We start from the raw sequence: 22,588 nt of genomic DNA, 5'->3' as shown, positions 1-22,588 counted from the left end.
GAAGGGAACATATTTTACCATACTGTAAAGAGTGCACAGTTACACAGAAACACTGTCGATGTTGCATTGATGGAAAAGGCAGTGGAAAATAACTATTACCAAAATACAGTAATTGCATCTGACAGCAATAATTACTGTAGCAACATAATACAAATATCTACAAAAATAATTTACAAGACTTCTATTTTTACTACATGTTTGTTTCACTTAATCCCTCTGCCCACAATTTCTAAAAAAATGAAGGGTAGAAAATTATTTTCCTTTGGAGGAAACTGCAAATCCGTCTCGATTCTGTTAAAAGGCTTAAAATGTCACTAAATGCCAGGGCTGATACTCCTGCTAACATGTAGGTCTTTAAGACAAGATGTTAAAGCGTTGAAAGTTACCTGAAATTGATGAGGTTAATATTCTTATCGTAAACTGAGGGTTCTGTGAAAGTGGATATTGAAAAAAGGTAGACTGCACCGTAACCCTTCATATTAGAGGGTATCAAACAGGACTTTGCATTGTAAACAGCAATTACTCATTGAATTGTTTATCGTAGTATTTAGATACTGGAATACAACAGCATAATTCAAAGAAATTAAATATTGTGGAGAAGACATCACTATCTTCATATGGGGGTATTACTATAATATTACACCAACCAAGCTGTTCTTGCATAGCTATAATTTAACATTAAATCACTTTAAATCCCTTTACTGAACATCTGAAATGCCAAATATGTCCACAGAGGCCTCTCACTTATGATTAGCACACTTTCTGATATCAAAAGGACCAAAGGCCAGATTATGTTCCTAGGTTTCTTTGGAAACCATCCTCTCTGGGTTTTCAGCCAAATGTGAATCACAGGTAAAACACAGAGAAGTCAGTCATCCACTGAGCCAGCACATAGGCTGGTGAGAGTGAGACATTCTGGCATCTATTAAGACTTACGTTATGTATATTGTGTCGGGAGGGGAATTTTACTGATCCACAAAACCAGCAAGAAAAGGATAAGTGTGAGAGTTTTATAAGACCCTGTGGTAAAGCAACTGCATTGCAGAATCTCTGTTAAGTTAAAAGTTGCTGTGGCGTTGAGCAGAAAGTCAGGCAGAATCCTGCATGCCCACTGATAACATGGTTGGATTAGGGATGTTTAAGGGAAGTGAAAATTATTCATTTGAGATGGATGAAAGCTGCACTTGTCAAGTCTACCAGTCATGCACTTTATATATTTCATTTCCACTAGCCAGCATGCATAATTCCTCCTCAATGCACATTTCTACACACTGTAATTGTGAGCATATTTACCTCGGCCCTCTAAAAAAAAAAAACATTCTGACACAGAAAATGTATTGTCTCCATTGAAGGCAAGCAATGAACAAAACAATGCGATTCAGTTTGCCATATTGAGAATCTAATTTTCTACATGCATTTACAATTTAATGACTACACAACCAATAACTTGCATTTGAAATAATGCTTTAAGATCAAATTAATGTGATGAGGGTTAGACCCTGGTTTTAGCACATACTCAATTGTGTATAGTGTCTGTCAGTCCACTAAAAGGGCTGGAACTACTGTATGATTAGAAGTCATAAAGTCTTCCCCTTTCACTTAGTGTTGGTCTTACAGCCTAGCAACTCATAGAACATGTCTGTCTCTGTACAAATATTATGATCTCTCTGATGAGAATTAAGTCTCCAGCCTGGATGGCCAATAAATTAGAGGCACGCTTCTCGTTTACTCATCAGAGCTAATGAGCCTGATAAAATTACCTCGAGGATCATAATTACAGGCTAGTGGCAGAGACTCTGGCACTCTGAATGAGTACAACACACACACACATTTTATACAGAGAGGGTTTTAACCCATAGGCCCTCAAATTGCTTACTGGTGCCTTGTTACTATAGCAATTATGGCTAAAACTATCAAATAGAAATGATTATACTATAGATGGTAGTGTATTTGATTGTAAAACATGCATAGGGATGCAATACAATGTTCTTTTAGGCAATAATACGTTCCTATCCTCCACATTGAGATCTACTGGTAAGAACACATTTGGTGCCTGTAGAGTATGGTACCATTCCTTGTAAAAACTAAATTTCAATTAATTGAATGTAAAACCCTGAATAAGTCAGTATAACAAAAAATATATAATTTGTCAGAGCCAGTACAACACATTTTTCCACCCTTTCATAAAGATTAACCACTCAATCAGTAATGGCATATTTTGATGGACGGCGGCAGCGTGGACACAAGAGCTCACCTCAAAGGATTTCATTTCATCACATTCACAGGACGAATTGTTTTACTTATGAATATTAATGTCCCTCTAATTTGAGGCAGTTGTTAATGCTTGTCGCTAGGAGCCTGGCAAATCAGGTCCCATTCCTGTTAAAACCATGTATTAGACACCCCCCTGACACTAAGCCCTCGCCTTTGATTCTTAATTGCAGAAGCGCAAGCATTTGCAGTAGATGGGGCGCAAAGCTTTAATTAACTCTAATATCACACGTATTCTGTCTTGACTGTCACCCACATCACGCATGGTGTACTGCACCAATATCATCCCCACTTCCTCTCAGCTAGAAAGATGCTGTTCCAAGTTCATGATCACAATTTCATGCATCTTCAATTGAGGATATGTTGTTTATAAGTAGCTGCAAATATATTGACGTGAGCAAATTCTTGATGCCTTCCCTAAAACCCACATTAAAAGATGAAGAGAAGTATGTAGCTCTGAATGATCACTGCTGTGCTTTGATACTGAAGTAGTGTCCCGGCCTAGCTGCTCCAGAACATCATGTGGATAAGGACTGTGGTCTGTATCATAAAATCAGGCTGTAACTTTATGCTTATATGAGATAGAAATCAAAAAGGATAGGTTTAGATTGTTCAGTTCCTAATGAAAAGTCTGACCTGTGAAGAACTCTGTAGTAATCAAACACATCCCCTACAGTTGATCAAGGAACATGTTAATTGAAACTAAGCAATTATCTGCCATGATATTTTGAAGTAAAAAAGGCCTACCATTACATTCTACAAGACCTTACAAAGTTACATATTAGTGCTTTCAAAACCAAGGATGTTCAAATTATTTATTGGACAGCAAACTCATTCCAATTAAAAATATAAATACACTTTATGTACACATTCATTTAACATCCCTTCCAATTTTTTAAAAGTCACGAGACATTGGGACCTGTGCATACCTCAAACAGTATTTTCACAGATGACTCCAAATGCCAACAATTGTTTTACTTAAAACATTGCAATAAATGAACCAGGCATAAAACAATGCTTCAGTACATACATTAGTATATAATTATGTTTAATTGAACCAGGTTTAAGATAAAAAGCTCAACATAACCACTAGTTTATAAGCCTTTTCCTGGCCTATAAGCTACTGTTCTACGTAATCTTTCACAATGTTATTGCATCAGCAGAGTTGGAACATTTTGCAGCTTTTATAAAATTAGCAAAGAAATTAACTGCCTGTACTGTGGCAAATTGGGATTCAGGTTCATGCCTGGTTCCTATATATATAAAACACACTGTAAAACCATGGTGCCACCTACAGCACAACAGGAGAAATACAGCCTTTAAAAATGTGGCAGCGTAGAACATGCTGCTCACCACGTCACCCGGTCTACAGACAGATTCCACTCAAAATGTTATTCAATGTTTGGTTACTAATAACATCCTTTTTGGAAGCATAATCAAATAAATACATCTGTATTAAAATTAGACCTACTGAAGCAAAAAATAATAATAAATAAAAAAATCAGCACGCATTAAGGCAATTTCTATTATTTTGATACTAACAACTTAAATCAGTGATATGTATTTCCCTTTACCATTATACGGTGCAACAATACCAGTTACATTATTTTGCATTTGACTCATTTTAACAGTGACTCTCGAACACCTTCACAACAATCCCAACCTAGATGTGAGGAAAAACAGTGAGTGAAAAAAAACAAGCAAACCATAAGTTAAAATTGTGACATCTTAGATATACACCACAAGGAACAAAACATCAGATTATGATCAGTCAAGTGTCATGAGACCAGTCTCAAGAACAACAACTGAACACTAAATGAAGAGTAAAAGCCTGGAATCTTTTCAAACAAAAAGCCTTTCTAAACAAACCTTTGCGACAAAACACCAACTCGATCTGATATGTAGCTGAATGTTGGTCTTTGACCTTCAGGCTCAGCAACATAATCTTGTTACTTATTAGCTGAACTCCAATACCACCATGAACACAAGTTGATGTATACACACACACTCCGTATCACCTCTTGAAAAGAAACCCAATTTAAAACATCCCAGACACGACAACACATACTGCAACCCCCAGAGCAGGATGGAACAATTATAACACAGTCCCCTGATCACTCACTGTGAACTTTTTACTACTTTTTCGTCTGAACAGCATTTTGAAGGAGGACTTCCTCTTGATTTTGGATTTTTTAAGTCCTGTCCACCAGAACAAAGAGGAAATTACATTAAGCAAGGCACGTCCCAGGGTTTAAAAACAGGGGCATTTTAAATCAACCACTTTAAATACTCACCAAGAGTCTGCATCATTTCATTCAATTGCTGATCCTCTACATCTTCCCTAAAATGGAGAACATGTTGTGGTTTTTCAACTTAGACATCCAGCTTGATCTCAGTGACACTCCCGTCACCACTTGAGACCATTGCAGATATTGAAATGCTCCACACATTTCAAAAACTGGGTCACAACTCACATCAAATTGTACAAGCAACAAAGTTGCACTTTTTCCCTACCTGAGCCTGTCCTCATCCAGTCCTTCTACGATGGCGTTTCTACCGTTCACAATCTCCATCAACCTCTCCATCAGCCTGTCCTCTCGCCGACGCTCCGAAGTAGACTTCAGATGATCTGTGATACCAGGGATAAACAGACCGGTGTTAGACATAGGAGCACTACACTACAAAATGGTAGCTGCTGATCTGTTAGGGGGATGTAAAGTGAACAGTTGAGATGCTGTGTGTGAGCCTTGTGCCTCCTACCTGGTTTCTCCAACAGTCTGCGCAGCTCACCCTCCACCCCAGGCTGCTGCTCCTCCAGGTCTTGAGTCTTAGCTCTGACAAATGCAATAAGTGATTTTTAAGCCATTGTAAATCCGGAAGTGTATATACTTTTGGGCAACATTTAACTTGACAAGTACTCACATGTACACAAGCTCCGACTCCCTCCTAATGCATGTCTGCTTCTTTCGGATCAGGTTGAACCAGTCAACCATCAGAGGGTCCATCAAAATGTCCCCCTCGCCCTCTGCAAAAGGCCAGTGTCAAGGAAGTTCATTGGCAATACATAAAATAAATGACATTTGTGCAAGACTGAATTAACAAAATGAATCACATTGTTCCAGTCCAACATGCACATTGAGCCTTTGTCAGTGCCTAAGGGCTGTGTGTATACAAACACACACCAGCCACAGCCAATAGTACAAACTGGCCTGGGACAGAGAGAAGAGTGTCCCATTAACTCACCCTGCCTTCTATCAGCAGGACAGCCAGGTGCATGTAAGGAGTGAGTAAAGCAGTGAACCAGATGATAATATTAATATAACTGTGCCCAGATGGTGACCTTGAGCAGAGCAATCAGGCACCCTATTCCCCCTGCTCTGTCTGTAGCCACAGCCAGTCTCTTGGGCTGTTCAGCACCACCTCTCAATCGCTCAAAGGGGATGGATAGTATCAGAGGGAGAAGGTGCCCTCATGTGGGCAGTGCCCGCCTCTCGCCTCATTTGGCCATGGAGGGAAATGGAACCTGTTCACCAGTCACACCTCTCCCCTCCAGGCTGTGTGGGTTTGGATTCCTGTGTAAAGTCCCAGGTGGGCTAGCAGGGATAACAGGCTCACCATCAGAGTACAACTCAACACTGAGAATAGTGGAGGGACTGGGCCATTTCAATTGAAGTACATTAATAAATATCTAATCATAAAGGCTGGTCTATTTGGAAATAAACTGATGCAGAGGGAGAATCTCAATTGCATACTCCTCGCATCCTCTCTCCTTCTCAAAACCCATTGGAGAAGAAGGTCAGAGGGGTGGGACCACTGGCTTTCTCATCCAATGGGTTGAGGCGGCGGCGAGGAGAGAGGACACAATTGAGAGTCTCCCATGGTGTCCTTCAAAATCCTGTCCTGAAAAAGACCCAGTTAGGGTTGAAACATGGTCAGTCTTCTTTAACATAACTTTAGTATCATAACTGTGTGCAGAATCACTTGTTGTTTATGTCCTTCAAAAGCCAGACCAATCCCAAAACCAACAACTTAACAAAAATGTCAAAGCGAGACAGTATGCACAGGACACCACTCTCCCACATGCTTTGGCAAATGAACAAATCGCTATTAGTCAACATCAACAAAGGAGGGAGGGACACAGGGAGTAAAGAGAATTTCCTTGGAAAGTACCTTCCTCACAGCTGCGAAGCCTCTTCTCCATCTCCACTCCCTTCCTCTCCAAGTCACCCAGGCAGTCGTCAATCTCACGCAGCTCCTTCACTATCTGATCCATGGGGATGTGATGTGACTTACACTGAACAAAACAAAGAAAAACCCATTGTGTAACTACGAATTGCTAATCCTGTGTAATTATCTAACTATGAACTGGAAATTTCATAAGAACATTAGATAATTTCACATAGGATCGTTACTGCCTCTGATAAATAGAGCTTATGTATGAGACAGAACTGTCAACTTACCAAGGGTAACCTAATTTCAGACCTGGAAGTGTTTGTGGGTGACAAATAATTTCCATTTTTAGAGCCTAAGAGGTAGATAAAATAGGATTATTACATATTTAATGGCTGACAGTCAGGGAGTCATTGTCACATGAGACTTAGCTTGTTTTTTTCAGAAATTAAGACATACATTTTTTTTTTTTTAAACATCAATGGTTGAGAAAGAATGTCTGGTAATGGTGATAGAAAGTGAAAAGCCCAGTCTAACCTGTGGAGCCCTGGTGAGGCTGTTTAGGAGACATAGGGGGAGAATAACTGCCATTCTTTGAGGCTAAAAAGCAAACAAAATGTAACCGATTAATAAACTGCAATATATAGACTCCAAATACATTGTTGCGATGCAATCACTGAGTGGAGTTCTAGTCTTTACCCGATCCTGCAGAGCTGTGGTGAGGCTGACTTGAAGTTGGGACCCTGTGCCAGACAGGAACCAGGGGAGGAGTGGACGACAGAGTAGTAGAATAATTCAAATTTCTAGTACCTAGAAGGTGAAGCACGATATCATTTAAAACCCCAACAAGTCATCGAAAATGTTAACTCAAATCATTTACGTGACAGTAATCACTACTCTGCCAACTATAGAGGATAATCAAAAGCATGTACCCAAGCCTCCAGAGCCATGACGGGGCTGCCTGGGAGATGGAGCTCTGTGAGACAAAGGGCCAGGTGGAAGAGGGTTGAAGGCTGCTGGGGGAGTCCGAGGAGAGGTAGAGCTGATGTTGACGATGATACTAGTAGCGAAAGACTTCGAGATGGCTTCAGGTTTGGGTTGCTCAACAACGATCGCTCGGTCCTCAGAGTCACTGGAGAAAGAGGGTGCATGTAAGGGGCAGGAAAATATTGGACTCTCCCTGAAATCAACCATTTTGGATTGAACATACAGTAAGTTCAGACAGAACATTCAGCCTCACCTTATATATTTAGGAATAATGGGAGGTGAGAAAACAGTGGAGGGGTCATCAGGGGGAACTCTGGGAAACTAGTTAGTGTTGCACTACGGTTCATTTCAGCCATAGCACTCCTTTGGACTTGTGAGGATGGGGGAGGAGAGTGGCTGCAATTTGAGCCAGTCAGCCATAACTGAGCAGGGCGAGGCAGGATGAATCCGCAGGCTGGAGGAGTGGATACATGAGATGCCCAACTGGTTAGCTCTCCAGATATATAACTGAATCTCTCACCCGGGTGACAATACCTGCCTTCCCTTTGTGTGGATGTACAGGATTAGAAAGAGGTTGATTAACAGATAACTGATGAGCAGTCCAGACTTACTTCAGTCCTGGTCCATTTTTAACAGGCTTGAGCTTTGATCGCCAGTTAACAGGAGCCTCTGCACGGTCTGCATTTACAGCCAAAGAGATATACACTTAGAAAGAAGAGTGCATGATTCAAGCTCCTTATCAAATTCTACAATTAAAAAAAGGGCTAAACAAGCTGGGATGACCAAATAACAAAAAATGGCTGATAGTGAAGACTGCTAATGCACTAGCAGCTTATCTTAATGCTCTTAAACTGGATGGAAATGCTGTTCATGGCTACATCCTTGTCTTAACAACAAGGTAATAGAAAGCGTTCCAGCTTTTGAAGTTTCTCTTGTTCCATATGACCTATAGAAAGAACCTGAACTTGATTTTAAAAAGTTCTCAAAAATAAGTGGAATTGAAAAAGCCTGCCTTTGGTGGTGGAGGATACAGTTGTTGGTCCGGCACTGGCTTTTTTGACAGTGTTCAGCAATTCCTTATTGCTGGTGAAGGGTTGGGCTGCTTGTTGTCCTGCTGTGCCTGGCCCACAGTTAGCCTGCTTCCAGCTGGGGAGGTCAGCGGAGCTTGGCAAGTCTCCAAACCTGGGGAGACAATACTTTCAGCATTAGGTTGGGAAATGTACATACAGTATTAGCTGACATCCACAAAATGAGATGAACTGTGGCCATGCACACTTGAACAAGAATAAAATAATGTAGGTAAACCCATAGGCCTTCTTTTCTTACCTCCTTTCTGTTGGTCGGATAACAAAGTATCTGGTGTTATTGTTGTTGCAGTTAGCCTCAACTAGTTTCTTGGTAATGACAGCCCTGGCTCGGTTCTTCTCTTCCTCAGTACTCAGGGGCACCCTCGGCAGTCCTGAGGGGGCTGGGGGCTTATGGCTGCTGGGGGGGGCCTCTGGGGCTGAGGTAGATGACTGGAAGAACCTATGCCGTGCTGCCTGGGTTCTCCGGGCCGAGCTGGTCCATGGTTGGGGAGCTGGGGTGGTGGTGGTCTCCACGGGCTTCAAGACCACCTTGACGGGGGTCGAAGGCACAGAGGTGGGGCGGGAGACAGACTGGACTCTGCTGGTGTCACTTTTGGATTCAACGTTGGCGCTTGGGGATCCGGTTTGGATGACAGCCCCAGAGGAGGGAGGCTTGTTGCAGCCATTCTTGGTGTTCTGGTGGTCATTACAGATGAAGCTACCTGGCTCCTTCCCTGGTTTATAGGCCCCAGCCAGGAGGACATTGGAGCATTCACTGCACCTGGTGAAAGGTGCAACGTAAAGGTGTCAACGCATTTTATTTGATTATTTTTTAGGGGGTAGATCAGCTTTAATATTGCAGATAGATTGTAACTTCCATCAATGTAATTGTCTGCATCACTTCCAATCCCATATATATATATATATAAATAAATGTGTGTGAGAGAGATCTAGCTATCTATATATACACATCCTTTTTAAAAATATATTTCCCTTTATTACTTTCCAACCCCACCACTAATTGGAGTAAACAACAACGCTTAGGCCTCTACTTCCAGCTTATACATACTATATACATTTTATGGACACAGTCAATTTTGCAATAATTCTATTTTGTTTGTTTTTACTCCTGAACTTCCTCTACCCTCAACCTCGCCGATCATTTTCATGACGTCCATCCGGTTTGCTTCTATATGCCATATCTTTTTAACTGTGCTCTTTCACAAAAGCTCCCAACATACAACCTACATACTTATTATGGGCACAGTATGCTTTACATTAGTTATTAGTCCCATCCTTCAGCTCCATTCAACACCTCCCATCCATCTCTTAACACCATCCATATTGGATTTCTATTTGCCAACTGTACTCAACACGTTTTAACCATAATGATGGAGCTGATTTCTATGTTTAAAGTGAACATTTACTTGAAGCAGCTCCTGTGGTAAAGCTTCCCCTCGATGAAGTGCCGTTGGACCAGATGAACGTGGCATTTGCACACAACACATTTACTGCTCAGAGTGCCTGTCTTATTGGAGCTCTCCACCAAAACCTCTGTCTTCTGTGGAGGAGAGAGAAAATAGATGTTTTAGAGATACACTACATGACCAAACGTTTGAGGACACCGGTTTGTCAAACCCTTTGCTACTATAACAGCCTCCACTCTTCTGGGAAGGCATTCCACTACATGTTGGAGCATTGCTGCAGGAACTTGCTTCCATTCAGCCACAACAGCATTAGTGAGTTCGGGCACTGATGTTGGGCGATTATGTCTGGCTCGCAGTTGGCGTTCCAATTCATCCCAAAGGTGTTAGATGGGGTTAAGGTCTGGGCTATGTGCAGGCCAGTCAAGTTCTTGCACACCGATCTTGACAAACCAGCGTTAAGATTTCCATTCACTGGAACTAAGGGGCCTAGGCCAAACCATGAAAAACAGCCCCAGACCATTATTCCTCCACCAAACTTTACAGTTGGCACTACGCATTGGGGCAGGTAGCATTCTCCTGGCCAAACCCAGATTCATCTGTCGGACTGCCAAATGGTGAAGCGTGATTCATCACTCCAGAGAACGTGTTTCCACTGCTCCAGAGCCCAATGGCGGTGAGCTTTACACCACTCTAGCCAACGCTTGGCATTGTGATCTTAAGCTTGTGTGTGGCTGCTCGGCCATGGAAACCCATTTCATGAAGCTCCCGATGAACAGTTCTTGTGCTGACGTTGCTTCCAGAGGCAGTTTGGAACTCGGTCATGAGTGTTGCAACCGAGGACAGGTGATTTTTACGCGCTACAGCACTCGGCAGTCCCGTTCTGTGAGCTTGTGTGGACTACCACGTCGAGGCTGAGCCGTTGTTGCTCCTAGACGTTTCCACGTCACAATAACAGCACTTACAGTTGACCGGGGCAGCTCTAGCAGGGCAGACATTTTACGAACTGACTTGTTGGAAAGGTGGCATCCTATGACGGTGCCACGTTGAAAGTCACTGAGCGCTGCATTAAGGCCATTCTACTGCAATGTTTGAATATGGAGATTGCATGGCGGTGTGCTTGATTTTAGACACCTGTCAGCAACAGGTGTGGCTGAAATAGCCGAATCCACTCATTTGAAGGGGTGTCCACATACTTTTGTATATATAGTGTATATTCAGTAGTTCACCAAAATGTATGACAGTCAAACATCTGATTTAAAAAAATTAGACATTAAAGAGACATTTGTACTCCTATAACCTGGACAGCAGCTCTGGTTGATTTGGGGGAGGTTTTCGCCATGAGAGAGGAGCAAGGTGGTCGATTCTCTATGGCCGTTCTAGACACTATGGTTTTGGCCACCACCGGGAGATTCTTCTTTCCAGACGGCTCCTCCTTGGAGCCCTCTGCTGGTCTTTTCACAGCACCCACCCCTCCAACTGGAAAAAAGAACATTGGCCATCAGAAATTAGAGCGTTGAGCCACAATACTCTAGTCTACAATACCTGAACCAATAGCTCAGTAGAGGTGCATGTGAAACTGAAATAGTTTGGATATAGAATATCTTATAAACCAATAAGCATAAAAATAAAATATTTGCCAAGCTTTAAATTTACTACTGATTGTAAAGGACAGGCACATTAGACTAAACAGGTTTGAAGTAATATTTTCACCCAATTTAACCCTACATGACACCTGTGTACTTCCCACAATCACCTTAACTGTACACCTCACCAGGAAAGGAAACTTAACACTTATAGTGCAGCGTATAGACCAGTGCTCCAATGTAACAAAGCTGCCTCAAGACAGACAGTCTTACTAGGGTTGCGTCCGTGGAAGTAGTTGTAGTACTGGGAGACGTAGGTGAGGACGCTCAGTCGGTCTGGGATCCTCAGGGCCACCATGTCCTCTGCATCCAGCAGAGCAGCGATCCCCAGCTTGTCCTCCGCAACCCGGAAAGCCTGAAGGTAAAAATAAACACTTGTTTTATTAACCAACCCTAAACCCATAGAGAGCAAACAATTAGAGGGGCCAGATGTATTGGAGTACCCCCTAGCAAGCAGAACACTGATAACAATGGTTTGTAAAAAAGTTTAAAAAGAAAAAATTTTGAACATTTACAAAGCAGAGGTAATACTAAGGAAAAATCTTACATCATTTGAATAACACTTTCCCAATGTTCTTGAGGGTTTCTTAATATACATAGCAGCTACTTAATTTAACTGTAAACGTAAGCCAGACAGAATGGTCTCTTCAGAAATAGAAAATAGAAAAGTCCAGCCAGCAGCTGTTTGTGGCCCCATGCTGTGGAGGTCTGGACAGGGGGTGAAAAATGAATAGCACATTTCCTGTGCACGCTCAGCCCTGGGAACACAGAGGGAGTAGGAGAACGGGACATTGTTTAGGATCAACCTGGATGTGCTCATTAAAATGTTAAAGTACAGCCTTGCAGAACGGCATATCCGTTCGTGTTGGAGCAGGAGGAGAAAGGCCAAACAATTTCTGCATTTGTGAGATTCTCTGTATAACAGTAACGGAATTGGCCATTGTTGCTGTACCGTAACGAAACAGAGTCTGGACAAGACAACTGCATATTTGAGTTTGTAATGATAGATAGACCCACCACTGAGAGAAACCTCTGGGACCTGGGACCTCCTTGTCATGAAATACAGAGGACTACTGTCACTGTGTATGGGATTACCTCAGACTAAAAAGGAGGTAGCTACACAACATGGTTGTTTGGACTATTCGGTTGGTCAAATAGACTAGTTACCAAAACTGTTCTCTTCAAAGGCCCAACTGTGGCTTAAAACACATTCTTCTTATGCAAACCCCCCAGCAGTGTAGTGTCCCACCATACTGTCTAACATTTGTAAACAGAACTTTATCGTGCGGATCAAGTGGCCCACGGATAACAGTAAGCCTCATTCATAATGAATACTCCAGCGAGCCTCTTCTGGTTCTCAGGTTCTTAACAGACACTGTGGGGGATCGGCACGACTAGCAGCTAGTGTTTTGCAACAGATCCTGGAGTGCATAGCACACTATGAGGTCTATAATACTCAAAAACAGAGGAAACCAGCACAGAGAGAATTCCTAATTATGGACAAGTCCCAACTGCGCTGCTGTTTGACTCATTCTTATCACAACAGTCCTCACACACTTCCCCCCTATTTCCTTCATACCAGGAACATAAAACATTGTCAACTGAGACAGTCCGGTGAACGGAAAAACCTCAAATATCTTCACAAAAGAGTTAAAATCAAGTGAAATACAACCAAGTCAACCATAATGTCTGATGTTCTTCAGGTGTTAATATTTAAGCTGGCACCTGTCGAAGTAGTATCAATAGAAATGAGTAACTAGCCAAAGCCACATATAGTAATGAGCCAAAGTCACTATCGAGTGAATTGTTAGGCAGTGTAAGACTTACTGACTTGACACGTTCCATACAACTCGCACATGACATTCTCCTCACAATAAAACAGCAACATGAGACAGATCTTGTATAGCACCACTAGCAGAGATGGTTTCCCAAACTACAATTGGTATATGAATAACCTGAAATCTTAGGAATCACTTAGGAATACATGTTGTCCAGTTATCAACAGGGAAAGACGTTGTTCTGCATTTGGCCACTGCGTGTACATACTATGCATGCTACAAGCAATAGGTCACATTTATGGTGAGCCATAAAGTTGCAATTAACATCACCCTTCAGAGCAAAACTTGTTTGCCCCAGTTCTATAGAAACACTTCTGAGGGATATATAAAAAATAACCATGAATTGACTGGTGCACAATTCCAGTCCTTTGGAGACTTCGCTAATAAAGAATAGGCCTAAATGTTACCACAAAGGACTTGATGCATTTCTAACAATGCAATCCCCTCAAACACAAACCAACTGTGACTTCCTGATAAGATGGCCAAACAGTTCAGTAAGGTCATGTCAATTTACAACCTCGAACAGTGCTGATGTTATATGCATAAATAGACAGTAAATCTTACCAAGTTGTTGTTGTCAAAAACATCCTCTTTATTCAGGGAGTCGTAGTCTCTGAATATGGAACACAGGGAAATGAATCATTCACATTGTGGCACGTTGATAAAAAGGTTATTCTCATGTGAATTTGGGTGACTAACTGCCCTGTTCAAGGAAAATAACCAGGTTTCTGGGATACATAAAAAACAATATTCTAGTGCACTAGTACAGCAAGAAAGCTTGTGGGAATGGTTATGCTGTGAGGTTACTTTCTGTTTTAGACATTGAGTACATAAAATCAAAATGTGTTTTCTTGGTAAACAAGAATGATGTTTGATTTATCCTGGAAACACGGTAAAAATTTAAGATTGACTAGGGCACATTTTATTTCCATTCATGTGACATTATGCAATGTATTGATTTAAAAATAAAGGATCACATGAATATCTCTATGAAACTATGATTTAAAAAAACAAAATATTTCTTACTCGTAGTTCAAAATTCACTTATATTCATATGGATATTTGCCTATGCTAATCTAGCCTCATCTGTTGTCAAGCCTCTGGCTAAATCTGGCAAAGGGATGCTTGGGAAGGGGATTCTCGCCACCATTGTTAAGCAGACAGGAAGCCACTGGGAATACTTTCATTCAAAATAAATAGTAGAACGATCGCTATTTGCTATTGTATGTAGTGCTCAAGGGATTACATTAGGCCTACATGAGAACATTCCTTTTCTAAATCATGATTTGAAGCTATAGCCTAAACTACAAGATGTGTTTGCAAAGTAGAAGACAAAGTAAAAGACAAAAACATGAACTGTTTGGTTATGATAAGTTACGTTGACAGTAGGCCAAGGTTTCCCTAACTCGGTGCACCGAGTTTGGGAAACGCCGAGGTAGGCTAATCATCATATGATTCAAAATTCAGTTCTAACTGTGGTTTTAACAGTGAATACCCACTGAAGTGTTTCACGTATTGATTGTTTGTAGCTGCTAATGATTTGTTGTACCTTATTCACCATAACATTGAACATAAATTCTTCAACCAAATCAATATATTATTATTATTATTATTATTATTATTATTATTATTATTATTATTATTATTATTATTTCTTTCTTGTTAAGTCATTAAAATGCTTACATTAAGTCCGGTCTGTACTTATGGATAAGCGCACAGAACGCCAACCCGTCCCTAAAAGAAGTTGTCATGTTGATGATAGCCACATCTCGGTACCCATTGCACTGAAGTTTGCACCACTGTTGAAGCGCCTTGATGGCAGCCATCCTTCCCGGAGCGCGTTGTCCTGTCAAATAATTGACTTCCGGAAAAAAATATAAACCAAAGAGAAGTATGCAACCAGTGGGTGTTATTTCTTATTTGAGGGGATGTGCAGGTACTAGAAAGAAAGATACCGATTACCGAGAAAGAAAAGCCAGCTCAAACTGTCCAGTGTTCAATCATCAGCTGATGCTCGCGACTGATAGGCTACCATTGCACCACATTAAAACGTATATTGGCGTGACGCAAGGGGGCGAGGCTTTGGTTCAGTAGCCTAATTACCGCTGTTAATGATCATTTTACACCACTGGTGACATAATTGCACTTTTCAATAATCACAGTGTTGACAATTAATCGGTCCTTTTAGTCTCTGTCCGGTTATCAAATATTCATTTGCATTATGTCCTGAATAGCCTGTTTCAGAGAGGTAATCATTGGTATAAAATATATATACATAATCAATGTTTACACTATTGTTGAAGTCTGTGTGGTTTTAATATCAATAGTTTTCATGGACAAAATAGTCTATAGTCCTACATTAACGCACTAATGAGCAGACATTAGTGTTGAAGCCTTAATGAGCAACTCAATTAGGCTATGAATACAAAGGATTCTGCTGAGCCCTTGTTTGCTCATTTGCATATGGGACATTTTCATTGGAAAAACCAATGATACATACTTTAAGTTACATGTTGCAAACTCAAAAAAGGCTTAAAGTCTCCATGAAATGAATTAACCCAGAATCCAGACCCACTGACCCATTTTGGGTCACCAATGGTGGTTTCAAATTTGACCCAAATGAGATGGGCCCAAATGAAGATGGAGTGACTGACGGATACTCTCTAATTGAGATTGGACAAAAGAACAACTTGAGTGTGTCTGAAATTTGAGTATGACCCAACATAGGAGAAACTGACCCTCACAGAGAACTCGACAACCTGAACTAGATGCATAGCCTACAAATATACAGTGAGGGAAAAAAGTATTTGTTCCCCTGCTGATTTTGTACGTTTGCCCACTGACAAAGAAATTATCAGTCTATAATTTTAATGGTAGGTTTATTTGAACAGTGAGAGACAGAATAACAACAAAAAAATCCAGAAAAACGCATGTCAAAAATGTTATAAATTGATTTGCATTTTAATTAGGGAAATAAGTATTTGACCCCCTCTCAATCAGAAAGATTTCTGGCTCCCAGGTGTCTTTTATACAGGTAACGAGCTGAGATTAGGAACATACTCTTAAAGGGAGTGCTCCTAATCTCAGCTTGTTACCTGTATAAAAGACACCTGTCCGCAGAAGCAATCAATCAATCAGATTCCAAACTCTCCACCATGGCCAAGACCAAAGAGCTCTCCAAGGATGTCAGGGACAAGATTGTAGACCTACACAAGGCTGGAATGGGATACAAGACCATCGCCAAGCAGCTTGGTGAGAAGGTGACAACAGTTGGTGCGATTATTCGCAAATGGAAGAAACACAAAATAACTGTCAATCTCCCTCAGCCTGGGGCTCCATGCAAGATCTCACCTCGTGGAGTTGCAATGATCATGAGAACGGTGAGGAATCAGCCCAGAACTACACGGAAGGATCTTGTCAATGATCTCAAGGCAGCTGGGACCATAGTCACCAAGAAAACAATTGGTAACACATTACGCCGTGAAGGACTGAAATCCTGCAGCGCCCGCAAGGTCCCCCTGCTCAAGAAAGCACATATACAGGCCCGTCTGAAGTTTGCCAATGAACATCTGAATGATTCAGAGGAGAACTGGGTGAAAGTGTTGTGGTCAGATGAGACCAAAATCGAGCTCTTTGGCATCAACTCAACTCGCCGTGTTTGGAGGAGGAGGAATGCTGCCTATGACCCCAAGAACATCATCCCCACCATCAAACATGGAGGTGTAAACATTATGCTTTGGAGGTGTTTTTCTGCTAAGGGAACAGGACAACTTCACCGCATCAAAGGGATGATGGATGGGGCCATGTATCCTCAAATCTTGGGTGAGAACCTCCTTCCCTCAGCCAGGGCATTGAAAATGGGTCGTGGATGGGTATTCCAGCATGACAATGACCCAAAACACACGGCCAAGGCAACAAATGAGTGGCTCAAGAAAAGCACATTAAGGTCCTGGAGTGGCCTAGCCAGTCTCCAGACCTTAATCCCATAGAAAATCTGTGGAGGGAGCTGAAGGTTCGAGTTGCCAAACGTCAGGCTCGAAACCTTAATGACTTGGAGAAGATCTGCAAAGAGGAGTGGGACAAAATCCCTCCTGAGATGTGTGCAAACCTGGTGGCCAACTACAAGAAACGTCTGACTTCTGTGATTGCTAACAAGGGTTTTGCCACCAAGTACTAAGTCAGAAATCTTTCTGATTGAGAGGGGATCAAATACTTATTTCCCTCATTAAAATGCAAATCAATTTATAACATTTTTGACATGCGTTTTTCTGGATTTTGTTGTTGTTATTCTGTCTCTCACTGTTCAAATAAACCTACCATTAAAATTATAGACTGATCATTTCTTTGTCAGTGAGCAAACGTACAAAATCAGCAGGGGATCAAATACTTTTTTCCCTCACTGTATTAGATGGACATTGTTATAGTTACAAACAGCAAAAAAACATTTACTTGGTGTAAATAATACAAGTAGCCTAATACAAAGTAGGAACAACATACCAAAAAATAAAACAAAGACCTTGGGAAACACTTTACAGTTGTTATTATGTGTAGTAACACTGTAATTACACTAAAACATCGTATTAACATGTTTTTTATATATATTAATTGTTTTAACATAAGAGCAAAATAAGTGTTACCAGACCTTGAAATCTACAGAATATAAAGATATGGATAGTTTAATTATTACTGAAGCAAATGCACACTGGCAATATGCTGCTGACAATGAATATACAATATTGACTGAATAAAAGGACAGGACAGGACAGTAATAATAATACATATTGTTTTTTCTCGTTTGGCCAAAAGACTGTCCTGCGTCCTCTCTCCGTCCTCTCTCCTCCATGACTCGGAAACCAATAAGTGGTCAAGGAGTGTGTCAAGTCATTAGTAGGCAGACGAAAGAGTGTCCTCCCCTCCTCGATAACAAACTTTCATCGAGGATATTCATGTGTATCCTACTGCGGAAGAGTTTTGAAATCTTCCACACCCCCTTTGAATCAGCTTTTGTTTTGTCAGAGGAGAAAAACATGCACACGTTTAAAAACAATATGCTACTTATTGTTTGTTTTATCTATAAAATGTCTTGCACAACTAACTTAATTTGTTTTGATCACTTTACACTTATTTTGAGTGGAGAAGGACCATATCATTTCAAGTAAGCGCATTTCCATCCACATTCACTCTCCTCGCCGACTGTCCTCGATTAACCTTTTCCTTTTTCAAAGGAGGCAAGAGAGGACGGAGGAGAGAGGATGCAAGGTGTGAGCAAAATCTAATCGATGAAAGGCCCATGAATGGAGAAGAGAGTTCATTACCAGAGGGGGGCACTGTTAGACTACAGAGAGACTTTTGAAAACATACAGGAGACTCAAGCTAACACTCAAGCAGGGCCGGCTATGGGCATAAGTGACATAGGCGGGCATAAGTGACATAGGCGGTCACCCCACGGCCTTTAGGGGGCTCCCATCCCCCAAAAAACTGAGTCGGGGACTCAACTTAATGTTGAGCTTTAGAATAATAGAATACACAAGGTGCAATGTCGAAAATTGGTTGTGCATGTGCAGTTTTCCTCTTGCTATGTCAGTCGCTCAATTAGCTCTTGTCAGTTAGCATTTTTTTAGATTGGTAAGTTAGTCTACCCAGCTATCTAAACTTGTAGTAGTCATGGACAAATTAATTACCGACCCGACACGAAGGGCATGTGTGCAGGGGCCCTTACCTCCAGGGGGCCCCCATTGATTTTGTTAGTCACTCTAAATCAGTTATCATATTAACATGGCATATGTCATGGCAAAATATGTCAAATTCCAGTAAATAAACTGTAAAACTGCACATTTTTCTCTCCACCCCATGATTAGAATTGCATGAAATATATTTTAAATTGCTTAAAAAATAATCAGCCTCATGACAAAATATGTAGAATTGCAGGAAATTAACTTTAAAACTTGTTTCTCTCCGCTGTCAAGAGGGCCCCCAAAAGGCTAGGGCCGGCCCTGCTCTCAAGATTTACATTCTCCTTTCATTTCATTCCTTCCAACTCCCTATTCATATTCCCAGATTCTGCATTGGAATTTGCAGTGACCTTGGCCAAGTGGTGTCATTTCCCATGTTTCTTCCACAGAACTAAAGGCTGTTCATGTCGTACAGGAGATTGACCATACAAAAAAGGCCAACGTCTAAGCCCAAAGGAAGTGCTCTGACTGGGAGGCTGAAAATCCATTAGACTTGGAACAGCTGCGCTTTCCATGCTCTGAAAATCAACATAATACAGTTTAGTAGGACAAATAGTGCCACCTCTGGAAATGTACTGATAATGATGATACAGGCTATTCTTATAGTCCCATCGTGTAAATATGTCTTAGCCTACTGTACTTTTTTTAAAACATCGATATACAGTATAACTCAAGACGATACAATATTTGAGTCCTCTTGATATACATTTCGACAATACTGATAAAATATACAAACAGTGGTAGCCTATCTGATGTATTTAAATGACAGCATTGTTTTCAAAAGTTTATCTTTCGCAGGAAACAACAACATGTATTTGCCTCGTAATCTTCAGAAAGCGTTCCTGTCATTGGGGGCAGTCATGTTTCAGCCACTTCCATTGTTTCCTGCGAGGGCCTGAGGGCCTGTGGCAGCATGCAGACATCCTGCTTCTCGTTCAGCAGTGAAGGTAACAGGATAGCCCCGGCCAGGGTTGGGCTTGTCATCGATGAGATCACTGAGAAGTCATCAGAGCGTTTCCTCTTTTAATTTTACCCTAATCTGATGGCTAATGTAAGAGCATTTAGTCACCAGTAATGCAGCAGAATATCTAAAGACCCTATACCTAAATAACATTTCACATCCAGAGGTATTGGATGAAGGTCAGAACTGCATATCTGAGTTTTACATGTATTATGTACAGATTTATTTAGGTGTGAAAAACCATGAATATATTAAATTAAGAATTTGTTCTTAATTGACTCACCTGGATAAATAAAGGTGAAATAAAATACAAATAAAATTATCCACCTCAGTAGGGAATGTAAAAGGATAACAATGTAATCTTTGTTTTATGTGTTTTTTTAAAAGTAACACTGCTTCCCACAGGAGTTCAAGATAGAACTGAAATCGTTCAGCCAAAGTGTAAAGAAACATGAAGGATAATATGTCAAGATGTTGCTATGGATATACTATATATTTTGGAAAGCATTCACCTCTTGCTAGTCTGAGCATTTCAAATACACATTTAGCGTGATTGTAAATAGAAAAGGATGTCCAGTACAGACAAATAATGGCATTTCAAAACACTTAATAGATTTATATAATATTAAACAAAAAATTAGCACCTTTTGTAAATCTTAGTTTAAATCCTTATTGAATAACAGAATAACACCCAGGATGGGGTATTTAGGCAAGTTGCCTCAGCCATGATGAGGTCTTAGGGACCTGTTTGCAAAAGCCATGCAGAGAGAAAGAACCATATCAGTTGCTCTCTCCGTCGTCAGTGCTCTGTGTTTGTGTCTGCAGTGCCGCTGTCTCTCCTCCTCCTGACCTGGTCACAGTGCTGTGGATCTCAGCCTCGTGCTCCCTGGCCTTGGCCCGCAGCTTGGCAATGCTACAGGAGCGGAACTCTTCTGGACTGGGCCCCTCCATCCCCTCCCATTCTCCTGCTGGCCCCTGAATCGTACTCTGTATGGGGGTGGTCACAACAGCAGAACGAGGTAGTGTATTCCAGGGATAGTTTCCTTTCTCCTGCCTCCTCTCCCAGTGCTTGCCGTCAGAGCTCTCTTGCTCTGGTAAGCTCTTGTTGGGTTTGTCTGTTGTTGTGTCCTCAGCATTGTCCTTCCTGGGAAATGGCTCTCCTAGCTGGCCCTGCAACTTCAGCTGTCTCCGCATCTTAGCACGGCGGTTCTGAAACCACACCTGGTGAAAATAGAACAAATGTAATATTTAGAAAAAGAGAGAGTGAAATCCCTTACAATGCAAAACATTCATTTTGAAAAATGTTTCAGTATCCACTAGATTTAACAGTTTTTTTGTGTATTCATAAACAAATAATATTTTTATATATATTTAAAATACAGTAGCATTGTGGCATGAAAGCTGATAGAAACATAGATGGCTTCTAGAAATCAGAGTTCATGCATTAGTGAAAAGTGTATGGTTTGGAAGGAAGAAGGTGTTGGGACCATACCTGCACTCTGGCCTCGATGAGGTCCAGTCTGAGGGCTAGGGCTTCCCTCATGAAGACGTCAGGGTAGTGGGTGGTCTCAAAGGTCTTCTCCAGCTCCTCCAGCTGCCAGCTGCTGTAGTTGGCCCGCGCACGACGCTGCTTCACTGGCCTCTGTTCATCTGGAAAGCACGGCACAACCGCCAATTACACAATCGCCAACGGTTGACAAGGAACTAATGGCTCTAGATTGGATCATTAGCGCCGACGTTCATTAGGCCCTCTTTAACCGTGCTTGATAATTGATTGTTAGTTACGAGCTGTTAGAAAATCTTTTGTAAACATTTACTCTGCCATCAGATGGTGCTCAGTGAGTCTATGAGAAAATACATTCCAACAATCAATAAGCCAACACGTATCTGTAATAAATTGTCACACATGAATGTAAATATCCATGTGCTAATGCAGACTGTTGGTTGGAACTCACCCATGCTGTCTGTGAACTGCCCCATCCCAGCTGCCTGTGTGGCCAGGAACAGAGCCTCCTTGCAGGGCTCTGGTTGCAAGTAACTCCGCAGGGACTCATAGCTGATCAGGGGCCCAGGGATCAGGAGCTGTGGAGGGGAGCCCAGTCTGGTGGGGAACACAGGGAAGAAGTGTGCTGCAGACGAGTGGAAGACAGCAGGTAGAAGAGTGGAGACCAACTGCCCAGGGCTAAACATTATCCAAAAGCTCTTAGAGGAGTCCAGAGTCTTAAGTGTCCATCCACTGGTATAAAGGGGACAGTCTGATCCCCAAACACTGATACCAAAACAATGGGACGTATCTCAGGAGTTATTTCACAACATCAGAGTAAACATTCTTGTTGAGGTTGGCTCAAGATGGAGCAGAGTCAAGTCTTGAGGCTTCTTTACCACAGTGAAATCAAATAGGGCTGTTAATGAGAAGTACATCACCAGGTCCAGAATGAAAGAACTCACAGAATCTTCAACCATCAATTCTGAGGGATGAATTGCAGTCATCA

The 22,588-nt window shown here is 41.4% G+C and overlaps 2 protein-coding genes across 2 annotated transcripts; both read right to left on the bottom strand.

The window, feature by feature from the left end:
- Positions 1 to 3,072: 3,072 nt before the first annotated feature.
- On the bottom strand, positions 3,073 to 15,328 carry LOC311150406 (MICAL-like protein 2). The gene is made up of 18 exons (XM_084187873.1): positions 15,087 to 15,328; positions 13,968 to 14,016; positions 11,779 to 11,920; positions 11,220 to 11,398; positions 9,923 to 10,056; positions 8,755 to 9,276; positions 8,441 to 8,610; positions 8,040 to 8,133; positions 7,374 to 7,573; positions 7,141 to 7,251; positions 6,979 to 7,041; positions 6,732 to 6,796; positions 6,442 to 6,565; positions 5,194 to 5,296; positions 5,032 to 5,105; positions 4,786 to 4,900; positions 4,566 to 4,612; positions 3,073 to 4,470 (listed from the first exon to the last, which is right to left on the bottom strand). Exons 1-18 carry the CDS (start codon positions 15,227 to 15,229, stop codon positions 4,367 to 4,369), a joined length of 2,439 nt encoding a protein of 812 aa, XP_084043999.1. The 5' UTR covers positions 15,230 to 15,328; the 3' UTR covers positions 3,073 to 4,366.
- Positions 15,329 to 20,876: 5,548 nt separating this feature from the next.
- LOC311139064 (visual system homeobox 2-like) lies at positions 20,877 to 22,286 on the bottom strand (the record flags this gene model as incomplete). The annotated part of the gene is made up of 3 exons (XM_084173920.1): positions 20,877 to 21,317; positions 21,589 to 21,746; positions 22,052 to 22,286. The coding sequence occupies 3 exons, from the start codon at positions 22,284 to 22,286 to the stop codon at positions 20,877 to 20,879; spliced, it is 834 nt and encodes a 277-aa protein (XP_084030046.1).
- Positions 22,287 to 22,588: the final 302 nt, after the last annotated feature.

Source organism: Coregonus lavaretus (assembly GCF_964263955.1).
Source record: "Coregonus lavaretus genome assembly, chromosome: 2".
Classification (NCBI taxonomy): domain Eukaryota; kingdom Metazoa; phylum Chordata; class Actinopteri; order Salmoniformes; family Salmonidae; genus Coregonus; species Coregonus lavaretus.
Note: the sequence above shows the minus strand (reverse complement) of the source record. Positions and strands in the feature narration are given on the sequence as shown.

Coding starts and splice junctions, on each gene's coding strand:
- LOC311150406 (XM_084187873.1), bottom strand. CDS start 15,229: ATGGCTGCCATCAAGGCGCTTCAACAGTGGTGCAAACTTCAGTGCAAT. Junction 10,057..11,219: donor CAACCAGAGCTGCTGTCCAG/GTTATAGGAGTA, acceptor TCTCCTCCACAG/AAGACAGAGGTTTTGGTGGA. Junction 7,574..8,039: donor AAAAATGGACCAGGACTGAA/GTAAGTCTGGAC, acceptor CTCTTTCTCCAG/TGACTCTGAGGACCGAGCGA.